The sequence below is a fragment of the Sorex fumeus genome, unplaced genomic scaffold (assembly GCF_029834395.1).
Source record: "Sorex fumeus unplaced genomic scaffold, SorFum_2.1 ptg000036l, whole genome shotgun sequence".
Classification (NCBI taxonomy): domain Eukaryota; kingdom Metazoa; phylum Chordata; class Mammalia; order Eulipotyphla; family Soricidae; genus Sorex; species Sorex fumeus.
Window position 1 is genome coordinate 5,193,938 of NW_026606093.1, and position 23,376 is coordinate 5,217,313.

The window sequence follows — 23,376 nt, forward strand, 5'->3', positions numbered from 1 at the left end:
ACCCACCTGGGTTCACTCCCCAGCACCCCATAGGGTCTCCTGAGCACTGCCAGGCGTGATTCCTGAGTGCAGAGCCAGGAGTAAGTAAGCCCTGAGAACCACCAGATGTGACCTCAAGACCAAAATTTATTTTTAAGTCACAACTTCTTTGGCTGTTTGCTTTTTCTTTATTAAAGCTCTCAACACACTGTTAAGGGATATGGCTCAGCATGCAGACCACACCTCATCTGTGTGGGGCCCTGAGTCTGACCCCTGGAGCGTAAAGAGAGAAGCTCAAGACCCAGAGGGCAGCCACATGGAGACAAGCCATCTAGGAGCCTTGCAGAGAGGACTCGGAAGAACCAAGCCAACCTCTAGAATCGTGAGAAGACGAATGTGTTAATGAAGCCAGCGACCACCCCTGGAAAGCACCTCTGGCGCTTTAGTAGAATGGGCTGTTTTGAGAAGGAGAGTGAGGGGGAACATGGGGATATTGGCTGAGGAATGGGAAGTGTTGGTTTGCTCCTTGCAATACTAAATTCAACATCCACAAGAGTCTCTGTGCAGGCAATTCTCCTCGGCCAGTATCAATGCAGGCCATCCCTGGAGAAATTCCAGAAAAGCCACAGAGCACCCCCAACAGCTGCTGAGTTGGGAATATGATCCACCGCTACCCCGATGGAAATGACGTTCGCCAGTTCACTGGCAAGAAAAGACAGACTTGGGGCTGGGCGGAGAGTAGAGTGGGTAAGGTGCTTGCCTTGCATGCAGCTGACACCGATTCGATCCCCAGCACCAAGCAATCACCCTGAGCACCACCAGGAGTCACCCTCAAGTACTGAGCTACAAGGAGACCCCAAGCACTGCCAGGTGTGGACACAAACCCCCCAGATAAATAAAAACAACTCGAGGTGGGCGAAAAGCACGTGATGAGCATGCTTAGCACATGATCCAGCTGCTGAGACAAGTGGAGAAAGAAAACACCTGGAACTCAGACATTAATAAGAAGCAGTTTCAGCAGACAAGAGGAAGATGAGGGCCAGAGAGGTAGTACAGTGGGCAGGGCCTTGCACGCAGCTGACACGGGTTCAATCCCTGGCAAATCAGGGGTCAAGCAAGCACCACCACAAGGAATTTCTGAGCCAGGAGCAACTGCCGAGCATCTCTGGGTGCGACAAAGAAAGAAAGAAAAAGAAAGAAAGAAAGAAAGAGAGAAAGAAAGAAAGAAAGAAAGAAAGAGGAGAATGAGCCAGGGCAGAGGCTGGGAAAAACCCAGATATCAGGAGCTCTCGGCCTCGCACTGTTCTCATGGCAGCTGCTCACAGCTCTCGGGCTTTTACATTCTTCACGGGGGAACTCGGGAGCTTGGGCAACACGACACTTGGAGAGGAAACAAATCAGTGTGCTGTAGCTACCTGGCACGCTGCAATCAGAAAGATTCTGAGTCTGCATCTGGTCTCAGTGAAAGAAATGCAGGGGGCTGGAGCGATAGCACAGCGGGGAGGGCGTTTGCCTTGCATGCAGTCGACCCGGGTCCGACTCCCAGCATCCCATAGGGTCCCCCGAGCACTGCCAGGAGTAATTCCTGAGTGCAGAGCCAGGAGTACCGCTGAGCACCACCGGGTGTGACCCAAAAAGAAAAAAAAAAAGAATTTCAGGCCCAGGAATGTGCGTAGAGGCCAAGTGCCTACCTCGCACGTCTCGGGCTCAGGGTTCAGTCCCCAGCACTATGCACACACACACACATACGCCGCACTGAATTTCACGTTCTACTGGAGATGTCTGCCTTGGCCTAAAATAAGCAATACATCTACTTTCCATCTCTGAATTAAGAAACACAAGCGATCCTTTTTTGTCCTGGAGTTTTTAAAAATAGTCCCCATAATCCTATCAAAGAAGAAACAAAGAGGTGTTAACAGCTGATGACATGATCGTAATAGCAGCTAACATTTATTAAACACTGCACAGGGGTCAGAAGGTTAGTACAGCAGAGAGGGCGCTTGCCTTGCCTGCAGCTGACCTGGGTTTGATTCCCAGCAATTGATATGATCTCCCAAGTCCCACCAAGAGTGATCCCTGAGCCTAGAGCCAGGAGTAAACCCTGAGTACAGCTGGGTGTGGCAAAAAAACACTGTTTCAGCATTGTGCTAAATCTTTATATGCATGATTCCACTTTTGGAAACCAAACTACAGTATCAACATTCGCCTTCTATAGAAACAGGCACACCGAGACTCGGTGATCTTCATGCTGAGGGGGCCACTTTCTAAGCTTTGAAACTAGAAATCCAACTCAGCCGGACGTCAAGACTTCGTAGTTCTGAGGAGTTCTCAGGAAGGAAGAAAAGGCAGAGAAGTTGAAGCAAAAACCATGGCTATGACCAGGAAGGAAGAAAAGGCGGAGAAGTTGAGGCAGAAACCAAGGCTATGACCATAAGGAGGGAACGTGGGCACAATGAAACAAAAGCTGCACCTTACCCATGACACACCTCTTCCAAGCGCACCATCAGGAGTGTGGCGAAACGGCCTAAGCAGATACTATGAAGCCACCGCCCCCAGGGAAGAGAGGACGAGGGACCTACTGCTCTCCCAATACTCTTTTTTTCTTTTCTTTTCTTTTTTTTAATTTTTATTAGTGAGACACCATGAGTTATGGGCACTGGTGGAGGGATGGGTATTTGATCATTGTATGATTGAAACCCAAGCACAAAAATGTGTACATCTCCGAATACACTCTCATGCAGTTCCAAGCAACAAGCCCTCCTCTCTCGCAAGTCTCTCATCTGACCCTGCCATGAGGACAGACAGGTTGTGATAGGCCCAGTCAACAGACTGATCTGAGAACTTCCCACATACCAGGAACTGTGTGAAGGACCGGGGCAGACTTCTCCACTAAGGAGCCATGGATGTGTGTGACGGGGGCTGTGAACGTCCCCCAGATAGCATGCAAAATACAAGCAGGCGAATTCCTGGAGGAAGGGCCCACGGTTTCCCCATCGATTCATCAGGACATGTGAGCCAGAAAAGGTTAAAAATCTCTGCACTGGGGAGTCAAGGGGAGGGGTGGGGGTGTCAGTGGAACTATTCAGGGCCAGCACTCTAGAAATCTACAACTGGCTGAGGGAGTCCAGCCTGACGGGGGGAGTGAGGGGGAAAAAATAGAAATCTACAATCTGGGAGGGGAGGGCAGGGGAGAGAGACACAGCCATAAATAACCCTGGTGCAGGCAACTTGGATAAGTGCACTAATGGAGGTAGGGAAAATGCACGCGGGAAGGAGGAGCAGAGGGTCATTCCAACGCGGCTGTCAGCCGCGCATCCTCTTCCCCAGCGGGACTTGGCCCACCTTAGGATACCCGGAGCACAGAGTCAGCAGTAAGCCCCAAGCACTGTATACCTTTCTGCCCCCCCCCAACCCCTTTTATCACTCTTCCCCAGGCACAAACAGAGCCTGCAGCTAGCAACTCTTCCTGTCTTCCAATAGGAAACTGAGTCTGACTATTGTTGCTGGAGAGTTGTCAAGGGGGACACTGCAGCACATGTGGGGTAGAGGAAAGAGATGCTCATCCTGACCATGGGCACAGTTCCTGTTCTACATTTTTCCTCTTCAACCCTTCTCTGAATTCCTGGGGTGCTAGCGCTGCTCACACTCAGTACTTAGTTATGTCTTAGTTATGCTCTTTCTCCTTGTGTCTTTTATGGAGGGCTGTGAGGTGCACGTGGAGGTATGCAGGGCTTTCTCCTCATTCTGCACCCAGAGATCACACCTGACTGGGCTCAAGGAGCCATCCAGGGTGCCGGGGATCGAACCTGGGTCAGCCACATGCAAGGCAAGCGCCCTACCTGTTTTGCTACTGCTCCAGCCCTTTATTGGGTGACTTCTATCTTTGACAGGTCTCTGCTTTCTTCTGCCTTTCTCAGCGTGGCACTTGCCACTTAAACTCAGGATCGAGTCAAGACAATAACCACCAAAGCAGCTACTCTGTCTTGAAGCCGTCCTGCACACTACCAGCAATTTAGTCTTATTCTAATTCCACTCCTGGGACACAGACAGTATTTGCTAAAGGATAGAAAGAAAGTCTCCCTGCCTGTGTCCGATCAAAGATATAAAAAAAGAACTACCTGTGCCAGGTCAAATCTCTGCTCCCAGTTTATGCTGGCCCAGAGAGATAGTACAGGGGTATTATCTGCTTGCCTTGCATGCTGCCAACCCTGGTCCAATCCCCTGTACCACATACGCTCCCTGAGCAGTGCCAACGGGAATTGCCGCTGAGCACTGCCAGGTATGGCCCAGAAACCAAAAAAAAAAAAAAAAGGAATTGACGTTGGCCCAATAGATGAGCCAAAGGGCTGGAATGCAAACTTTGCACACAGGAACCCCCTGTTTGATCCCCGGCACTATATGGTCTCCAGGCACTGCCGAAATCATCCCCAAGCAACGTACTGGGAGTGGCACCCCAAAAATAACTGACATAAAACTTAAAGTTATGCTGCTCTCCACCACATCCTACTTCAGGTACGTGGCATTCAAGACCCTCAAATCAAGTCATAACCACCCTTTCCTCTTCACCCCCTGCATAGCATGTGGGCTATTGCATCACAGCATTTGTGTATACCCTAAACCCTTTCTTAACGTAAGTTCCATCCACCACGTGGAAATATTCACCTTGATTTAGAATCATACACATACACACCCCCTAACAGCCAGTCCACTGGAGCTGGAAGAGGTCTTAAAACTTCAAGCCAAAGTATTTCCTTTGGGGAAATACACCGGAATACTAAGAAATGCCATATAAAATTTTACAGACTTCTTTTTATTTACATAGTTAAGGTCTCCATAAAGTAAAGGAAATACCCAGCAGTTAAAAATTCAAGATATGGGGGCTGGAGCAATAGTACAGTGGGTAGGGCATTTGCCTTGCAAGCCTCCAACCCTAGTTCGATTCCTGGCACCCCTTGTGGTCCCCCAAGCCCACCCGGAGTGATCCCTGAGCTCAGAGCCAGGAGTCAGCACTGAGTACTGCCAGGTGTGGCGCCCCACAAAAAGATATTTAAGATGTGAACAGCTGGAACAGCAAGCTAATGCTAACATTTGGCAGCCTATATTGTTGAGAGTGACAAACAACCTTAGATAACAGACTCGATTTTTTAAATTGCGTTTTTTTCTAATAATACAGTAATCGGAAGTGGCAGCAATGGCAAGAATCCAAACCAGGGCCCGACCCATGGATGGCAGGTGTTTCACTACTGAGCTGTATCCTTAGCCTCATATGGTACTTTTTAAAGGGCCCAAGTAGGAAACAGAGCTGAATTCTATTTCAATAAGACAGAAGTGAAAAATACAGTCATTCTATCAAATTTCAAAAATAGGACAGATGGGAGCTGGAGTGATAGTACAGCGGGTAGGGCGTTTGCCTTGCACACGGCCAACCCGGGTTCGAACCCCAGCACCCCATATGGTCCCCCGAGCACCGCCAGGGGTAATTGCGAGTGCAGAGTCAGAAGTAATCCCTGAGCATCGCCAGGTGTGATCCAAAAAGAAAATTAAAAAGGACAGATGTCTGCAATCGTGTTCAGGAGCTACTCCGGACCCATGCTCAGGGGCTCTCTCCTGGTGGTGCTCGGGAGACCACGAGGTGCCAGCAACGGAGCCAGAACTCCCACCTGCAAAGCACATGCTCAGCCTAGTGAGCTGTCTCTCTGGAACATTACCTCCGAGTTCCCTACCCCTTCTGCAGGCCTAAGCAATTGCCCAGCCCTTCTGCTGCGGGAAGTTGTAGACTCCATGTGCTCCTCATAATCTCTCCTTTGCTCTAGTCCTGACTCATCCCTACGAAAGAGATGACTAAGAACTGGGAATAGGGACTGGAGTGACAGGACGGCAGGGAGGGTGCTTGCCTTGCACACGGCCGACCTGACTTGGATCCCCGGCATCCCAGATGATCCCCTGAGCACCCACAGGAGTGATCCAGGAGCACAGAGTCAGGAATAAGTCCTGAACAATGCTGGATATGGCTCAAGAACTGAAATAATAATATAATGATGTTAAGAATAAGAATAACTGAGTTGCTTTTCTGTTGGGACAGAACCATGGTACAGTGGGTAGGATACTTGCCTTGCACACAGCTGAACTCAGTTCAATCCCCGACATCCCATGTGGCCTCCTGAGACCTTTCAGGAGTGATTCCTAAATGCAGAGCCAAGGGCAGGCACCGAGAGCCGTTGGGTATGACTCAAAAACAAACCAACAACAAAAAAAGAACTTGGACTACAGATGGCCCCAGTTCAAGAGGAAATCCCAATGTCCTCAGTCCCTCTGCCAGGCTCAGGGAGCAGACGGCAGGTGGGGGTGTGGATGCGCACATCCCGCATGCACCCCTTTGAACCGGGTTGGCAGGCAGGGCGGAAGGGAGGGGAGCCCAGGATCTGTAAGAGGATCTCAGCAGGAAGGCCTTTCATCTCTGTGGCCGCTGTGCAACGGAAGACAGGGTGGTCAGACGCTCCAGCAGCTCTGGAGGAGCTGGTCCGGGCAATGCCATCTCCGGGAGCTACCCCTGCAGTGCTCAGACCAGCCCCGCCCCCCTCAAGCAAGCGGCCAGAGCTCCTGTCTTCCTCTGAGCCCTCTCCCCACTTCAAGGGCAAGAGAGTCCTGAAGAACTCAAGTCTTGAAAGACTCTGGGGCCGGAGAGATAGTACAGCAGGTAGGGCGTTTGCCTTGCACGCAGCCAACGGGATTCCATCCCCGGCCTCCCAAATGCACTACCACCAGCACCGCCAAGAATGATTCTGAGTTTTTGCTTGTTTTTTGGCTCACACCCGGCAATGCTCAAGGCTTACTCCTGGCTCTGCACTCAGGAATTGCTCCTGGCGGTGCTCGGGGGACCATAATGGGATGCTGGGAATCGAACCCGGGTCGGCTACCCACTGTGCTATCTCGTTCCAGCCCCAACAAACGAAATCTTGAAGGACTCAATGACAGGATATCTAATTGACCGTGACTGTCCCCTTGGACCTTAGTGACACAGAGGTATTCCAAACCTCTTCCTCAAACAGGCATTCCATTCCTAGGATTCTGACAAAGAAGCCCTCCAGACAAGGTTCTTGCCCGAAGCCCTTCAGTCAATCAATTGCAAGGCCAAGACTTTTTCTGGTCTGTGGGGGAGGGAGAGGGGCGGAGGTTGGGGGAGGAAGCCACCTCGGGCAGTACTTGCTCGGGCCTTACTCCTGGCTCAGTGGTCATTCTGGCAGGCTAAGGGGACCATATGGAATGCTGGGGATGAACCCCAGGTCAGTCATGTGCAAGGTAAACGCCCTATACACTATACTATCTCTCCAGCCCCTGCAAAGCTAAGATTTAAATGGAAAATCAAGACCAAGAGGTCTTAACTGTTTGCGGGGTTGTTGGTTTTTTTTTTTTTTTTTTTTTTTTTTTTTTTGCTCTTACTGGTTTTGGCATATCGAATACACCACAGGTAATCTGCCAGGCTCTGCTTTTGCTTTTATATGGTGGGTGGGTGGGGTGTAACCCACCCAATCAGTTTCAGGAGCTATTCACCCCCTGTTGTGCTTTGGGGCTCACTCCTGCTGATGGTTAGGGAACCAGGGATGAAACTCAAGCCTCCCACATGCAAAGCGAGCATTTCAGTCTTTTGAGCCATCTCAGGCCCTTTCTTGTCTTTTTCATCTAGAATTCTTGATCAAGGGGGGTGGAGCAACAGGAATAGAGGGTCAGGTGCTAGCCTGGCAAGCGCCTAACCCAGGGATCCCTGACACCCCAGGTAGCTCCCAAAGTCCCACCAGGAGTGATCCCGAAGTGCAGAGACAGAAGTGAGCCAAAAACAAAATCAAAGACAAAACAAAAAAATTCTTATTCAAGGACATCCAGAATCTGGCACCTGGTTATTACTACTTAAAACACTTACGGTGTTTTGTTTTGCTTTTCAGTGATCTCAATGTCAGAGTCAGAGACTATAGGTGAATTATTCATTTGCTCTTCACGCGAAAACATTTTAATTACTGCACACCTTAGTTTGGTTCAGGAAAAAAATGAAGCAGGGGGCAAGAGAGATAGTACAGTGGGTAGGGCACCTGCCTTGCACACAGCCAGCCTGGGTGCAATTCCCAGCATCCCACATGGATACCCAGCCCACCAGGAGAGATCCCTTAGCACAGAGCCAGGAGAAAGCCTTGAGCACTACCAGGCGTGGCCTAAGAACCAAACATAAGTAAATAAAAAGAAAACACTGACCCGAAAGTGCAACTCTAGAGCCTTCTGAAAACCAACACAGAGTCAGCATCTGAGTGGTCAGGCAACTGGCAGGGTCAACAAGAATGAAAACTGATTGCTCGGGGGCTGGAGGAGAGGCGCGTGGCTAAGGGAGACTGCTCTGAAAGCGTCAGCTCACAAGTTCAAGTCCCAGCAGTTTCCATACACCCAGATCAAGTGCCACAGCTCTGCTGGTGCTCACTAGACTCTGCTGCCTGGGATCCCCACACACAGGTGCTCTGACTGCATCACCGCCCGGCCTGCGTAAGCATCACTGAGGAGTGCAAGCCAGGCGAGCACTGCAACTGAAGAGCACCACATCACATGGCCAGCAAGGGCGACCCAGATGAATACACTGGACAGGCCCTCGGGGACCCACCCCCACCCCTCAGGCACTGCACACAGAACCTCTGTGTCTCAACTTAAGTGCTCCCCCGGCAAGCCTGTGTGCAGGCACCCCAACTGGAGGAGTGCCTGCCTCGGTGAACACCTCAATCTGGTGTGCAGTTCCCCAAAGAGCACCTGTCAGGCCTGTGTGTGAGCCCGGATCGCCATGACAACAATATCCACAACAAAGGACCAGGGGAGAGCAGAAGGCAGTAACAGCCCAGGGCTGCAGGGCTGGAGAGACCAAGGATGAGGGCCAGAGCTATAGCAGCAGGAAGGGCGCTTGCCACGCACGCAACTGACCTCCAGCACCCCAAATGGTCCCCTGAACACCACCAGGAGTGACTGGCGAGCACAGAGCCAGGAGTAACCCCTGAGCATCGCTGGGTGTAGCCCCAAAATTAAAAAATAAAACAGAAAGAAAAAGTACAGTGAGTAGAGCTTTTGTCCTGCACATAGCTGACAGGATTCAATCCCTGGTACCACCTATGGTCCCCTGAGCACTGCCAGGAGTGATTCGACTCTTGCGCACAGACACAGGAGTAAGCCCTGGGCACAGCCAGGAATCGCCAAAATCCCACCCCATCCCCCAAAACTCAATTTCTCAAGAAACTCATAACCATTTCTAATATTTTTATTATAGAACTGTGATTTACAAAGTTATTAGTAGTTGAGTTTTAGGCATATAATTTTTTTTTCTTTTTTGCTTTTTTTTGGGTCACACCAAGCAATGCTCAGGGGCTACTCCTGGTTCTGCACTCAAAAAACACTCCTGGCAGTGCTCGGGGGACCATATGGGATGCTGGGGATTGAACCCGGGTTAGTCGCATGGAAGGCAAACGTCTTACCCGCTGTGCTATCCCGCCTTTCTTTCTTTCTTTCTTTCTTTCTTTCTTTCTTTCTTTCTTTCTTTCTTTGCTTTTTGGGTCACGCCTGATGATGCACAGGAGTTACTCCTGGTTCATGCACTCAGGAATCACTCCTGGCGGTGCTCAGGGGACCATGTGGGATGCTGGGAATCGAACCCGGGTCGGCTGCGTGCAAGGCAAGCGCTGTGCTATCTGCTGTGCTCTCCCTCCAGCCCCCCGCATATAGTTCAACACTGATTTCACCACCAGTGCCAACTTCCCTCCACAGGAGTTCCTGTATCCTCCCCCCACCCCAATCCCCACCCCATTCCCACTTGTCAGTTTCACAGGCACATTACAAAGTTTCTGTGGTTGCAGCTTAGATCCAGGCTTTGGGTTTCGTTGGGTCTGAGTTTGGGATAAATAAGCCATTTACCATATTAAGACCAGAGGCAACATTTTTTGGGGGGAGGAGTCTGTGTTCTTTTCACTTTTTGGCTTTTGGATTACAACCAGCAGCGCTCTGTGCTCAGGTGGTACCCGAGACTGAACATGGGTCCACAAGCACCTGACCACTGTACCATCTGTCCAGCCCTCAGGCACCACTTTTGGAGGCTCCTCATCCACAGGAAAAGCAGGAGAGTCTTAATTCCATCCTTGCCACAGCTCCAAAAGAGAATTTCACTGGGCTGAAATCTCAGAACTCGGTGCTCCTTGGAGCCCCCTGGCCACTCCTTATTGGTGAGTTCTATACTTAAGGAAAGTTATACTGGAGTGCCCAGAGCACAAAAAGCCATGTCACAGGGATTAATGTGGTCCAGAGACACAGCTGTCATCTGGTGTAATGACCATGCATTACCGTTATAATCACAAAGAAATATTTTAAAAATAAATCATATGCTGTGTAATTCCACACATGAAGCATGAAAGCCGGCTAAAGGAATCACCACTCATGTAATTGGAAGGGAGTTCCAGAGGGCCCAAGGAGGCTAGTAGTTTTCTATGACACCGTCACCTTCAGTTTGGAGACTGATCTAAGCACACACCCACACATGCACTTTTCTGTCTACATATTCCCATAGAAGTTCCTTTTTTCAAAAACAGTAATTATAAGAGCAATTTGTATGCTAGTACAAAATTGGTTTCCAAGAACATTTTAAAACATTTACCAAAAAAAAAATAAAAAAAAAACATTTACCATAAAAAATAAACTATAGGAAAACAGAGATAGTACAGTGGGTAAGGCACTTGCTTTACACACAGTCGAACAGGGTTCCATCCCCAACACCACAGAGGGTCCCCTGAGCCCCAAGAGAAGTGCTCCCTGAGTGCAGAGCCAGGAGTAAATTCAAAGCAGAGCCAAGTGTGAACTAAAACAAACCACGAAATAGCAATTTAAAATTGTTCAGAAAATACGATACATATACACAACTGAATGCTACTCAGCTGTAAAGAAGATGGAATCACGCAACTGGCTGCTACATGGGGGGATCTGTACAGTATCATGCTAAGCGTTACCGACTGGATTCCACAGGACGTCAAAAGAACGCCTGGCCGCCCACCTACGAGATACTCGGACTTCGTCAAGACCCTGAAGGAACAGTTTGATGCTCTTCGTGTTCCTGGAGCGAGCAGACACCACTGGGCTACACTAGCACACGACAGGGACGAATGGAGACGTCACTGGCACCTGCTCCAGCAAATCGATGAGCAACGGGATGACAAGGGATACAAGTGAAGTGATCGTCTAAGTGAAGTTAGTCCGAAGGAGAGGGACAGACACAGAATGATCCCTCTCGCGCCTGGAATATAAAGAAACGTGGTAGGGAATAACAAATGCCCAAAGGTAACAGAAACTGGGAACACAGGAGGAGGAAGCTAACCACATGGAGAACGGGGTGGCGAGGGGACCGGGACGGGGGACAATGGTGAAGGAAGCAAACATTCTAGTGGAACGTGTGCCAGTAAGAAATATTGAAAACTAAGTGGTACTACATGGAAAGTATCAAGCTAAGTGAAATGAGTCAGAAAGAGAGGGATAGACATAGAAAGATTGCATTCATCTGGGGAACATAAAGTAACAAAATAGGAGACTAACACCCAAGAATAGCTGAGGTAAGTACCAGGAGGTTCACTCCATGGCTTGGGGGCCAGCCGCACATGCTAGGGGAAAAGGGAGCTCAGATAGAGAAGGGAGCACCAAGTAAAGGGTGTTGGGAGGATCCTCCCAGGATGGGAGAAGCATGCTGAAAGTAGACTATAGAACAAGCATGATTGCCACTCAATGCCTCTTTTGCAAACCACTGGACCCAAAAGGAGAGAGAGAGAACAAAAGGGAATGCCCTGCCACAGAGGCAGGGTGGGATGAGGGGGATGGGGGGTGGGAGGGATACTGGGATCCGTGGTGGTGGGAAATGGGCACTGGTGGAGGGATGGGTATTTGATCATTGTATAACTGAAACCCTCCGCCCCTCTCAATTCCTCCGCCCCTCTCAATTCCTCCGCCCCTCTCAATTCCTCCGCCCCTCTCGGAGAGCCCGGCAAGCTACCGAGAGTATTCGATATGCCAGACACAGTAACAACAAAGTCTCCAATGGAGACGTTACTGGGCCCGCTCGAGCAAATCGACAATCAACGGGAGGGCCTTTACCTTTACCTTTACCTATAATTGAAACCCAAGCACAAAAATTTGTAAGTCTGCAACTGTACCTCATGGTGTTTCACTAATAAAAATTTTTTAAAAAGAAAAAGAAATATTGTAAACTAGGGCTTAATGACTCCAAGGTGAGATACAACAATTTTCACGCATTTTCCGCTAAGAAAACTTTTTTGGATCATTTTTAAAGCATTATTCAAGTAGGGCATTTGCCTTGCATGCGGCTGACCCGGGCGACCCAGGTTCGATTCCTTCATCCCTCTCGGAGAGCCCAGCAAGCTACTGAGAGTATCCTGCCCGCACGGCAGAGCCTGGCAAGCTCCCCGTGGTGTATTCGATATGCCAAACACAGTAACAACTCTCACAATAGAGACGTTACTGGGACCACTCGAGCAAATCAATGAACAATGGGAGGACATTGCTACAGTGCTATTCATAACAAACCACACAAAATAAATTACTTAGGCTGGCTTTTGGGGCAGTCTTGAATGGTGGTGGGAAAACTCAAAATAATTGTGGTGGGAAAGTGTAATGCTGGTGGGATTGGTGTTGGAATACTGAATGTAATAAATTATTGTGAACGACTCTATAGAAATTAAATTTTTAAATATATCATAAACCACAGTGCCTAAAATTGTTTGGATCATAATCATAAATTTTAATTATTTTTATGGTAAAACATGGTCAGAATACACCCCAACGAGACCCCAAGTCATCGTCCATGAATGGCCTCTCTGGCACCTGATCAAGATGCTTAACAGCCATGATCCCAGAGACTCAGAAACAAATCTCAAAACCCAGCAGCTTTTGGCAGAAATGCATCCAGACCCCGCAGTAGGTTACTGCCGCAGGGCCACCCCAGGGAGGAAAGGGTGCTGTCCCTCCGCCTGCTTCCCCCTGGCGGCTCGGTGGCCATCATCCTTCAGAGGCCATTGGACAGTCAGGCCTGGGCCCGCAGTGACAAAACTTGTTGGGCCTCACAGGATAGGGGTGGAGCTCGGCCTGGTCTTCCCATCCCAACAAGACCCCAAATCATCACCCACGAATGGCCTCTCCGGCTTCTGATCAAGCTGCTCAATGCCCATGAGCCCAGAGACTCAAGAGCAAATCTCGAAACCCAATGGCTTTTGGCAGAAATCCCTCCAGATTTAAGTGTTAAAATTTCCGAATTTCAAAATCACATGGCCCTACTGCAGCCACACGACATCATATGTTATTCATAACCAGCAATAGAACACAAATTGTCTACTGTTGCCTTTTCAGCAGATCTGAGTGTTGGGGTAAAATCTCAAATAATACTGGTGGGTCTGGTGTTGAAATATTGAATGTGATCAAAGTAGAGAGAGAGTAATGTGGAAATCATCTGCCTCACAGGTAGGGGGAGGGTGTGGGATGGGGGTATACTGGGGTTTTTGGTGGTGGAGAATGGGCACTGGTGAAGGTACGGGTGTTTCATTGTATGGCCAAGGCTTAAACCCAAAAGCTTTGTAACTGCTCTCACGGTGATTCAATAAATTAAATTATAAAAAGTGAAAATAAAGTAAGGTGGAGTTCATGCACAATTCAATCAGCTAATCAGTGGCTGAATAAATAGCAGTACTCCTACATGAAAAAAAAAAAAAACATGGTCTGAATAACAGTAGTGCCAGGAAGGTAGCTAGGTGGCCCAGAGCACGGTCTTCGTATGTGAGAGCCTCGGCGCAATCCTCAGCACCATACAGTCCCCCCCCCAAGCACTGCCAGGTGTGCCCCCCATAAAATATTTAAAGAATAAAAAGGGGGACAAAGCAGGAGAACAGAGGGCAGGGTGCTTGTGTTGCCCGCAGCCAAAACAGGCTCGATTCCCAGCACCTCATATAGTCCCACGAGTCCCATCAGGAATAATCCCTGAGCACAGAGCCAGGAGTAAGTCCTGAGCACCACTGGGTGTGGCTCAAAAAAAAAAAAAGAAACTAAATGAAATTAAAACGTTTTAAAAATAAAAAGAATATTCCATGTTGCTTATTTTCTATATACTGCTGACATTTAAAGTAGCACTTGTTAGAATCTAAGAACCCCTGCAAAATGGTTAAGATCTACCCATTGTTCCCTGCTCAAAATATACAACATATTCAGCCCAACTGCCTTCATATATGACATGCAAACTATCCTCGATTCTTCTACTAGCATTTCTTTCTATAGATTATCACATAATTCTATTCATTGTAGACCATGACTTGTCAAGGGAGGTGGTCTTAAAGTCCCCAAATGCCAGGGGCCAGAGCGACCGCACAGCGGGTAGGGCATTCGTCTTGCACGCAGCCAACCCGGGTTCAATCCCCGGCACCCCACATGGTTCCCCGGAGCACTGGCAGAAGTGATTCCTGAGCGTAGAGCCAGGAGTAACCCCTGAGCATCATTGGGTGTGACCAAAAAAAAAAATTGTGGTGGCCTAGTTTAGACCTCTCACCATCCTTCAGTGGAAAGAAAAGAGCCTGTGGAAAATCAGATTCTGAGATTGGGAGAACAGGACAGTGAGCGGCTGACTCCAAGACCAGCCTCCAGGCCACGTTCCAAAGCAAACGTCGGTATGGCGGCTGCTCTGCAATGCTCCATAAAACTGCACTGGAGAGCGAGCCCGGGCTCCGTGGCCTGGAAAATTACTGCAGTGCAACTACCAGCCCCTCCTAAAACCAGCACAGAAGTGGTTGCTGGAGAAGACCAGGAGAAGCAGCCCTGACGCAGGGCGTGTGAGCAGCTCCACGGACAGAAGCAAACGCGGCCTTGACTCAGGCCCAGGGTTCACGAGAGTGAGACCCGAGTGCGTGACTGCCATTCTGCTGGTCACCTCAAAACCCAGAGTAAGGAGACAGGGAAAGGAAACATGGAACGGGGGAAGAGGTCCTGTGCATGACGTTCCTGGCACAGACAGGCCCCAAGTCCAAAGAAGACATCCCTTTAGGGGCCACAGAGAGGGTCCAAGGGCTGAGCATCGGTGTATATACCTGAGGTCTCGGTTTGAACCCTGTCACTACACCATCTCCTAAGCGCCACGGGACATGGGTCCTGCGCACAAAAACACGAGACACCCCGAAGGCTCCACTAATTGTGACCTCAATCCCGCACCCTAGTCTTTTTTGGGGCAAGGGTGGAAGGTTCTGGGCCACACCCAGTGGTGCTTGGGGATCATTCCTGGTGGCTCTGAGGACCATCTAGGATGCCACAAGGGACTGAACTGGGGTCAGCTGCATTCTGTTGCCCCAGGATGCCCAGTCCCCAATCTTTATAGTGGAAAAAGCACTGGTGGCTTAATTCTTTTTTTTTTTTTAAGAACTTCATTCTTATCCTTTGCATTCGTGTCTAAAGGTTCTTATCATTTATACATACAGTGGCACAAGGAACAAGAATTTCTAGGTTCTATTTTTGGCTCTGTCGCTCCATAATCAGAGGCATTCACTGGAGTGCCTAGTCCGTGCCTAGAACTGAAGCCTGGCCTGAATGCACACACGGCAGCCTCGTGCCCAGACGGCGGAGAGAGAGCTAAGCGGAACAGAGCAAAGGGAGCTACAGGTTGAAGGGGAAAGGGGCGCCCAGGCTCGGGCAGCGGGGCCGGAGTCCCAGACCCCAGGGAACAGACATCAGCTGTGCACCTGAGCTCCACGCCTCAGCTCTGCGTTCCAACTCAGTCCATACCATTCCCGCTGGGCCCACATTCAGCCTCCGCCTCCGTTTCCCCTTTTCCCAGACTGCTGCTCTGCCCCAAGACTCTGTGTGTCTCCTTCCAGAGACGACCCAGGGAGCTGAAGGGTCAGCCTGATATCTGGGCGTGTGTCCCCTCAACCCCCTCCACCCCACTGGAAACCACCAGGGTCAGGCAGAGAGACGAATCACAGATCAAGGTGGCCACAGCTGAGAAAGTCCAGAGTTTGGGAGCACTTGGGACTTCAGCAGGTAAGCCTGGCGCTGAAACGGAACACAACCGGTCTTCAGGCGCTGGTCTGCGCCCAAACAGACTCTCTTGGCCCCAAGACCAAGCTGGTCCCAGCAGTAGGTCAATTCTGGAGCAAAGAAGCTGGAAACAATTTGAGTCTAGACCTCTGCCTTCAGGCAGGACTGAGGTAGTCCAATGGGAACAAATGGGTAGAACTTGTTCACACCTGCCAGAATGGAGTTTTCAGCTTCCAACAATAGTCTGTTCCCAGAGCTGCCTTTCAGTGGTGCTCAGCGATACAGTTGTGCCAGTTTGAAAATACCAAGGTACTGATGATTCTGCTGCTGTAACCTGACGGCCCTGGGCTCTGAGAGCCCTGTGAATCTGACCTATTCCCAGGGCAGCCTAGGGAGCCCAGCCACATGCTGGAGACCATCCCTAGCCTGTCCCAGCACCACCGGCATATTCCAAAGTACCGTGCAAGAGTTTTAGTATTCACCTCCCTGTTGCCTCCTACAATGTTACCCCACCCTAAACCTGTCAGCTGCTTTCCGTCATCTCCTGGAAAAAATACGTCTTTGAGGCTATCAGTCTTGCTCATTAACACCAATCATTCTGCAACCGCCTTTACGCCCTCTACTTGGCGACCTCCTAGGTTCAATATTCCCAAACACTGTCTTTGTTTTTTTTTTTATCTTTTTTACATAATTATTTTTTATTAGTGAAACACCATGAGGTACAGTTTTAGACTTACAAACTTTTGTGCTTGGGTTTCAGTTATACAATGATTGAGTACCCATCCCTCCACCGGTGCCCATTCCCCACCACCAATGACCCCAGTAGCCCTCCCACTTTTGGCAGAGAATGGACAGGGTGAGAGCCCCCATGGTGTATTCAAAGGGGCCAAGCATCACTCCTGGAAATACCTGGCAATATTTGGCAACCAGAAGCTGCACTGCTCAGGCCAGCTGAGCTGGGGGCCACCCGGGCTACACCCGGTGGTGAGTGACCCATACACTCTCTTTGGGGGTGGGTGGTTTTAGGGGCAAACCTGGCAGTGCTAAGGGCTTACTCCTGGCTGTGCTTAGGGATCATTCCTGGCGGTACTCAGAGGGCCATACAGGGCACCGAAGATCAAACCTGGGTCGGTCCTATGGAAGGCAACGCCCTAACCACTGTACTAAGGCTCTGCCCCTCTCGGTCATTCTTCCTGCAGCTCTCTCTGCCTCGAACAGCCTTCATTCCTGCAGCCATTGAAATCGTTCCACTTGCATGAAGTATGCGTGGAAAGAGCCATGTTCCACCTCTAGAATGGTCCCAACAGTATCTTGATTCTACATTTGTAAAATATAATATCCATGTTATGTTATGATTTGGATGGGGGCGGGGGTTCTCAGCGGGTTGGGCTCAGGACACATTTCTGGCTCTGTGCTCAGGGATCACTCAGGCCCAGAAGCGGTGCCAGGGATCAAAACTTGGAAGGCCGTGTGCAAAGCAAGAAGTTTACTCCGCTCCACCTCTCTGCCCCCAATCACGATTATTTTTAAATAAGTTCCCAAACACCCTGCTCCCAGAGTAAAAGGTCGTGAGGGTAGAAACCATTATGTCTCATCATCTTTATATCTCAGTGACCTAGCACCATTATGTCCCACGAGGTATGTGCAAATTAAATATTTGTTTAAATAAGCCAGTGGCCAGCTCTAATTCTTTTGTCCAGGGAAAACATGTTTCTATAAGTTCATGATTTGGGTTGTTTCTCTCTGAAGTTCCTCCAACTGCGGTTTTATCCTTCTCTACACAGAGAGCCCAAATTGCATATCATCCGTATCTGAAACTACTGGGTTATTCCGGGAAGCTGATGCAGGAAGTGTGCTCCCTGTCATTACCGCCCTGGAGTTGGTGTCGACCATCCTTCATACACTTCTCCCCACGCCAGATCAACAGAGCAGCCACACAGGGACAGGCAAATGAAAGGTTCTTGGTAATGAAGGCTGGCCTGACAGATGACAGGAAAGCCAGCGGTGGGGGGCACAGCAGACTGCTAGAGAGGGAGGAAGGTTCCACGCTGGAAGCTGGGCCAAGGTTTGCCCTTGCCGCTGCGTCAAGGTCCTAGGTGCAGCTCAGGAGGTGAAGCTTTCCTACCTTGGTTCATGAGGGTGTGGCCAAGGAAATGCTCAAAGCTCCCTTCCTCTGTTGCTGGGTTCCTCACCTCCTTGCTCTCCCTCCTGAGAAAGAGCCCTAAGTCAGGAATAAAACCTCGAGGGCAGGGGGCCAGAGAAATAGCTCAGTGGGCCTCATGCATGCAAAGCCTGAGTTCCGTTCTGGCTCTCCACGGTCCCAGGAGCTCTGCCAGGAGCAATCCCTGAGCACAGAGCCAGGAGTGGCCCCCAGCCTGGTCAGTCAGGTATGGCTATATATATACACACAAACACACACATACACATGTATAATACACATATACATATATAATACATATACTAAACAAAGCAAACAAAATTTTTTGAAATAAAAGAAAAAGGGCTGGAGCGATAGCACAGGGGGTAGGGCATTTGCCTTGCACGGGGCCGATTCCCATATGGTCCCCTGAGCACCGCCAGGAGTGATTCCTGAGTGCAGAGCCAGGAGTAACCCCTGTGCATCGCTGGGTGCGACCCAAAACCAAATAAATTTAAAAATAAATAAATAATTAAAAAAAAAAACAAAAAATAAAAAAACAATTTGTTAACACAGGGAAACTCAGTAGCACAAGGCCCTGGGTGGGGGGGATGGTTTTTCTTTTGTTTTAATTTGGTGAACCACATCTGACCGTCCTCAGGATTGACTCTGCACACTGGATCACTCCTGGCACTTCTCAGGGCACCATATGGAGTGCCGAGGATCAAACCTGGGTAGGGCTCGTGCAAGGCAAGCACCTTACCCACTGGATTATTTCTCCAGTCCCCACAAAAGAAAACTCTGATCCAACCTGTCTGGGCATTTTAGGCCAGGAGACGGGGGCCAGAAGCCACAGTCACCTCATTCCAAAAGCAAGTCAAGGAAAAAGGCAGATATGACAGAATGGCCTAGGGCGAGAATGCCGCCCTGCATGAGAGCAAGTTTCTGGGTTCTAGAAACAGGGGCCCCTTTGTGCCTGAACTTAGACTCACACTCAAGTTGGTTAGTGAGAGGCCAGAGGGAAAGTGCAGCAGGTCAGGCGCTGGCCTTGCACACGGCTGGCCTAGGTTCAATTCCCCTGCACTCCAGAGTCCCCTGGGCCCCACCAGGAGTGATCCCTAAGCAGAGAGCCAGGAGTCAGTCAGGTGTGACCCCAAAACAAACATAAAATAATGCTTAAGGAAATGGAAAGCCAGTCCTGAAATGGGAAGTTGGTAACGTTTGGAACAGCAACAACGAACAAGAAAATCAAGCAGAGAATTTAGGTCCATCTAGGAGGAAACCAAAACCAAACAGAAGCTAAGAACTGACACTTAGAATACAACAGCTGACGGTGCCAGGCGTTGGGAGATCCCAGCCGGAGGGACTGAGGTCTGCGGACAAGGCACCCCTGGGGCCAGGCTGGGAGGGGCCTGCTGGGGGAGGGTCACAGTGCGGCTACTTTCCCTGTGGCTTCTCACCGGTGCGAAGGAGCTGCTGACAAACACATGACAAAAACGATGCTGTCCCTTCCAGGACCTCTCAAGTTGTACCTGCTCCAAGGGGGCTCACCCGCTTAAGACCAGGAATTGCCTGGCACAGGGTATGGAAGTGGGACTTCAACAACGGTCAAGAGCGGGAGATGTGTAGGTGCCCGTCGACAGAGGAGTCCGCAGAACAGATGTGACTCGGGACAGGAGAATGGCACGAAGGTCTGGGGCCCAGGCTTAGCAGAGGACAGCCCTGGGTGCCATCAGGCCCGCACAGTCACCTGAGCCCACAAAAATAAGATATCCCACACACATATACACATACACACCATACACACACCACACTCATACCACACACACCAAACACACACACCATATACACACACCACACACCAATACACACACACCACACCCATACACACACACCACACACACCACACACACACCACACACGTACACACACCACACACATACGCCACACACCATATACACACACCACACACACACACACACACACGCACTTTTGTTTATCTTTACATTTATTAATGTAAAGATAAAATCCCATGGGGCCAGAGTGATAGCACAGTGGGTAGAGCACTTGCTTTGCATGCAACTGACCCAGGTTCAATTCCTGGTACCATATATGGAGGGTCATCTGGAGTGACCCCGTCAGGGGTGATCCCTGAGCACAGAGCAAGAAGTAAGCCCCAAGCACCATCAAGTGCCACACTCCTGCCCAAAAAAAGGTGAAATTCTGCCATCTGCAACAACACAGATTTACCTAGAGTGTTATGCTAGTGAAGTAAGTCAGACAGAGAAAGACGGCATCATATGATTTCAAACACATAAGTGTCGTATATGGATATCTACATCTACGTATCTATATAAATGAGCCTCGGGGCTGGAGAGATAGTTTAGAGGTCAAGGTGCTTGCCTTTCACAAAGCTGACCCTGGACTGATCTCCCGTACCACGTCTGGTCCCCAAGGAGCACCACCCAGGTGCTTTCTATTCTGGGCACAGATAGAAAATGCCCCTGATCACCCAAGGGTGGCCCCAACTCAGCCAATCTGCCTCATCTCCCAAGAGTAGATTCATTGTGTCTTCCTCAGAGAAGAGCCTGGGGGAAGGCAAGAACTATGTATAGGAAGACAGATTTGGTCATGGGAAGGATTCCTGCTAGGGCCAGGATGAAACTCGGCTGTAGAGGTCTGGGAACCCATCCCAGGAATGCAAAGAAAGAAGAAAGAAGAGAAATAGGAAGAAAGGAATATTCCTGCTTAGAGTTGGTCGAAGCCTGGGCCTCACACGCAAGAGACTCACACTCTACCTCTGAGTCAAATCCCCTGCTTTCTTTCTCCAAAGGTGCTGAAATGCACAAGGGAAAATGGAAACACGGGGAAGTAAGGTGACAATTCAGAAAAGCATTAGATACAGGGCCAGACAGCTGGTGCAGCAGGTACGGCACTTGCCTTGCGCACGGCTGGCTTGGGTTCAGTCCCTGGCACCCAGTTTGGTCATCCCAAGTCCACCAGGAGTGATCCCTATGTACAGAGCCACGAGTAAGCAAAAAAGAAGAAAATCACTAGCTATAAAAGAAAACACTGATTTCTAAAATCCAGATAAAACTAAAAGGAAAAAAGATATGACGCAACCTAAGTATCCTTACTGAAGGCAACCTTGAAGATGATTTTGTCCAAATTCCTCATTCTGGGAAACTTTTTGTTTGTTTCAGGGCTTGGGGCCACACTCTGTAGGGGTCAGTTCTGTTGTTGCCGTAGGACCCAGTGGTGCTGGGGATCAAATCCAGGTCGTCTGCATGCACAGCATGAGCTCCAGACCCTGAACGGACATTTTCTATTTAATTCCCTAACTAGGACCAAGTTTAAAATCTTCATCTCCCAAGCAGAACTTAACCCGGGCCAAAGAGATAGAACCGCCGCGGGTAGGGCGCTTGTCTTGCAAGAGACCAACCTGAGTTCCAGACCCATCACCCCCCAGGATCCCCTGAGCCTCCAGGGGCCAGCCCTGGACACAATCAGGAGTAAACCCTGAGCACCACCAGGAGTGACCCCCCCAAAAAAAGTCCAACTGCCGCAGAGTGCAAGTTTCTGACATAAATATCTCTCCCCCCTGAACCAGCTCGATCACGACCCCAGGAATTCCACCTTGAGCCACGAGGAGGCAAAGCACCGCGCCCAACCACGAGCGAGCTGACACGCGGCGTGTCCGAGCATCTTCTCTGCAACGTCACCGCGGCTCCTTCGGAGTTTGCAGAAGGGGGCTGAGCAGCAGGCGCTAAGGCTCGGCGCCTCCGCCTGCGATGGGGGGGGGCACCTGGGGGTCGGGGAGCCCCTCGGCTCGGCTCCGCGGCTCCTTTTCCAGCCACCCCCCTGACCTTTGCTGCTCCCTGACATTTCCCGAGTTTTGCGCCGAGCGCGGCATCAATGGCACATTGAAACGCGCCTCGGCGCCCCGCCGAAGGGGCGAGGGCAAGACACCGCGTCTCCCCGTTTTCCCAGGAGGAAAGCGAGACAGAAAAGAAGTTGGCGGCTCCCGCCAAGTTAGAAGACAGCAGGAGTCCGCGGGTGGCCGCGGCCGCTCCAGCACGCTCGGCGGAAGTCCGCGGGCTGGTCACCGCGGAGCTCCCCGGGGCAGGCGCGAGGGGTGCCCGGCCCCCGGCGCGGGGGGCTCGCTCGCTCGGAGAGGAGGGGGGACGCCGGGCGGGGAGGGGCGGGAAGGAAGCGGGTGGGCGACAGGTGGCTTCCGAAGGGACGGTCGCGATCACGGGCCCCGGGGACGGAGACGCGCGGCCCGACCGCCGGCGGCACCGGCATCGCGGACGCCAGCGCGCGGCGCGCGTGGACCGCGCGGGAACTGGGCAGCCGGCGCGGCCCGAGGTGCCCGTGGGGCGGGCGCGGCGCCCGTGTCCCCGCGGCCCCCCGAGGGCAGAAGCGGGCAGTCCCCAGCAGGCACCGGCCCCGGGGACGCGCGGGCAGGCCCGGGCTCGGAAACGCGGCGCCGCACCCCGCCCCCGGCCCCCGGCGCTGCTCCCGCGCCCCCAACTCCCCGCCCGACACCCACCCCGCCGCCTCCCCTCTCCCAGCGGGCGCCCGGGAGGAGAACGGGCCGGGAAGCGGGCGGCGGGGGGCGAGGCGGGTCCCCCGACGCGGGAGCCCCCGGGCTCGCGCGCGCCCACCCCCGCGCGCCCTCGCGCGCCCTCGGCCCCTGCCCCCGTCGGGGCTACTCACTCCGGTTCAGGGGGTTCCCGCCGCCCTGGGCCGACGCCACCAGTTCCAGATACAGCGTCCAGAGCCCCACGGACACCAGCGCGAGCAGCAGCAGCAGGCGGAAGCGCCTCCGCAGCAGCTTGGCGGGGCGCACGAGCAGCAGCAGCAGCGCGGCCCGGGGGCTCCCCATGGCGCGGCGCCCGCCGCTCCCCGGCCCGGCCCGGCCCGGCCCCGCCTTCAGCGCGGCGCCCCGGCCGGACCCCCCGGCCGCGCCGCCGCGGGTCGCGGGCTCATGCTGGAGGGAGAGCGCGGCTCCTCGGGCCGCCGCTCGGGCTCGGCTCGCGGGGCGCCGCGTCCCGCCGTGACGCTCCCTCTCTCTCCCTCTCTCTCTCTCTCTCGCACACACACACACACACACGCACACACACGCGCACACACGCGCGCGCACACATGCACACCCGGAGCCCACGGGGACGCCTGCT

General features: G+C 51.5%; 1 protein-coding gene across 1 annotated transcript in view; it reads right to left on the reverse strand.

Annotated features, from left to right (window-relative positions):
* Positions 1–23,084, reverse strand: part of B4GALNT3 (beta-1,4-N-acetyl-galactosaminyltransferase 3) — a 121,921-nt gene extending 98,837 nt beyond the window's left edge. The window contains exon 1 of the mRNA XM_056117880.1: positions 22,916–23,084. Within this exon, the coding sequence (XP_055973855.1) occupies positions 22,916–23,084 (169 nt within the window). The remainder of the gene's footprint in view (positions 1–22,915) is intronic.
* Between the last annotated feature and the right edge of the window lie 292 nt (positions 23,085–23,376).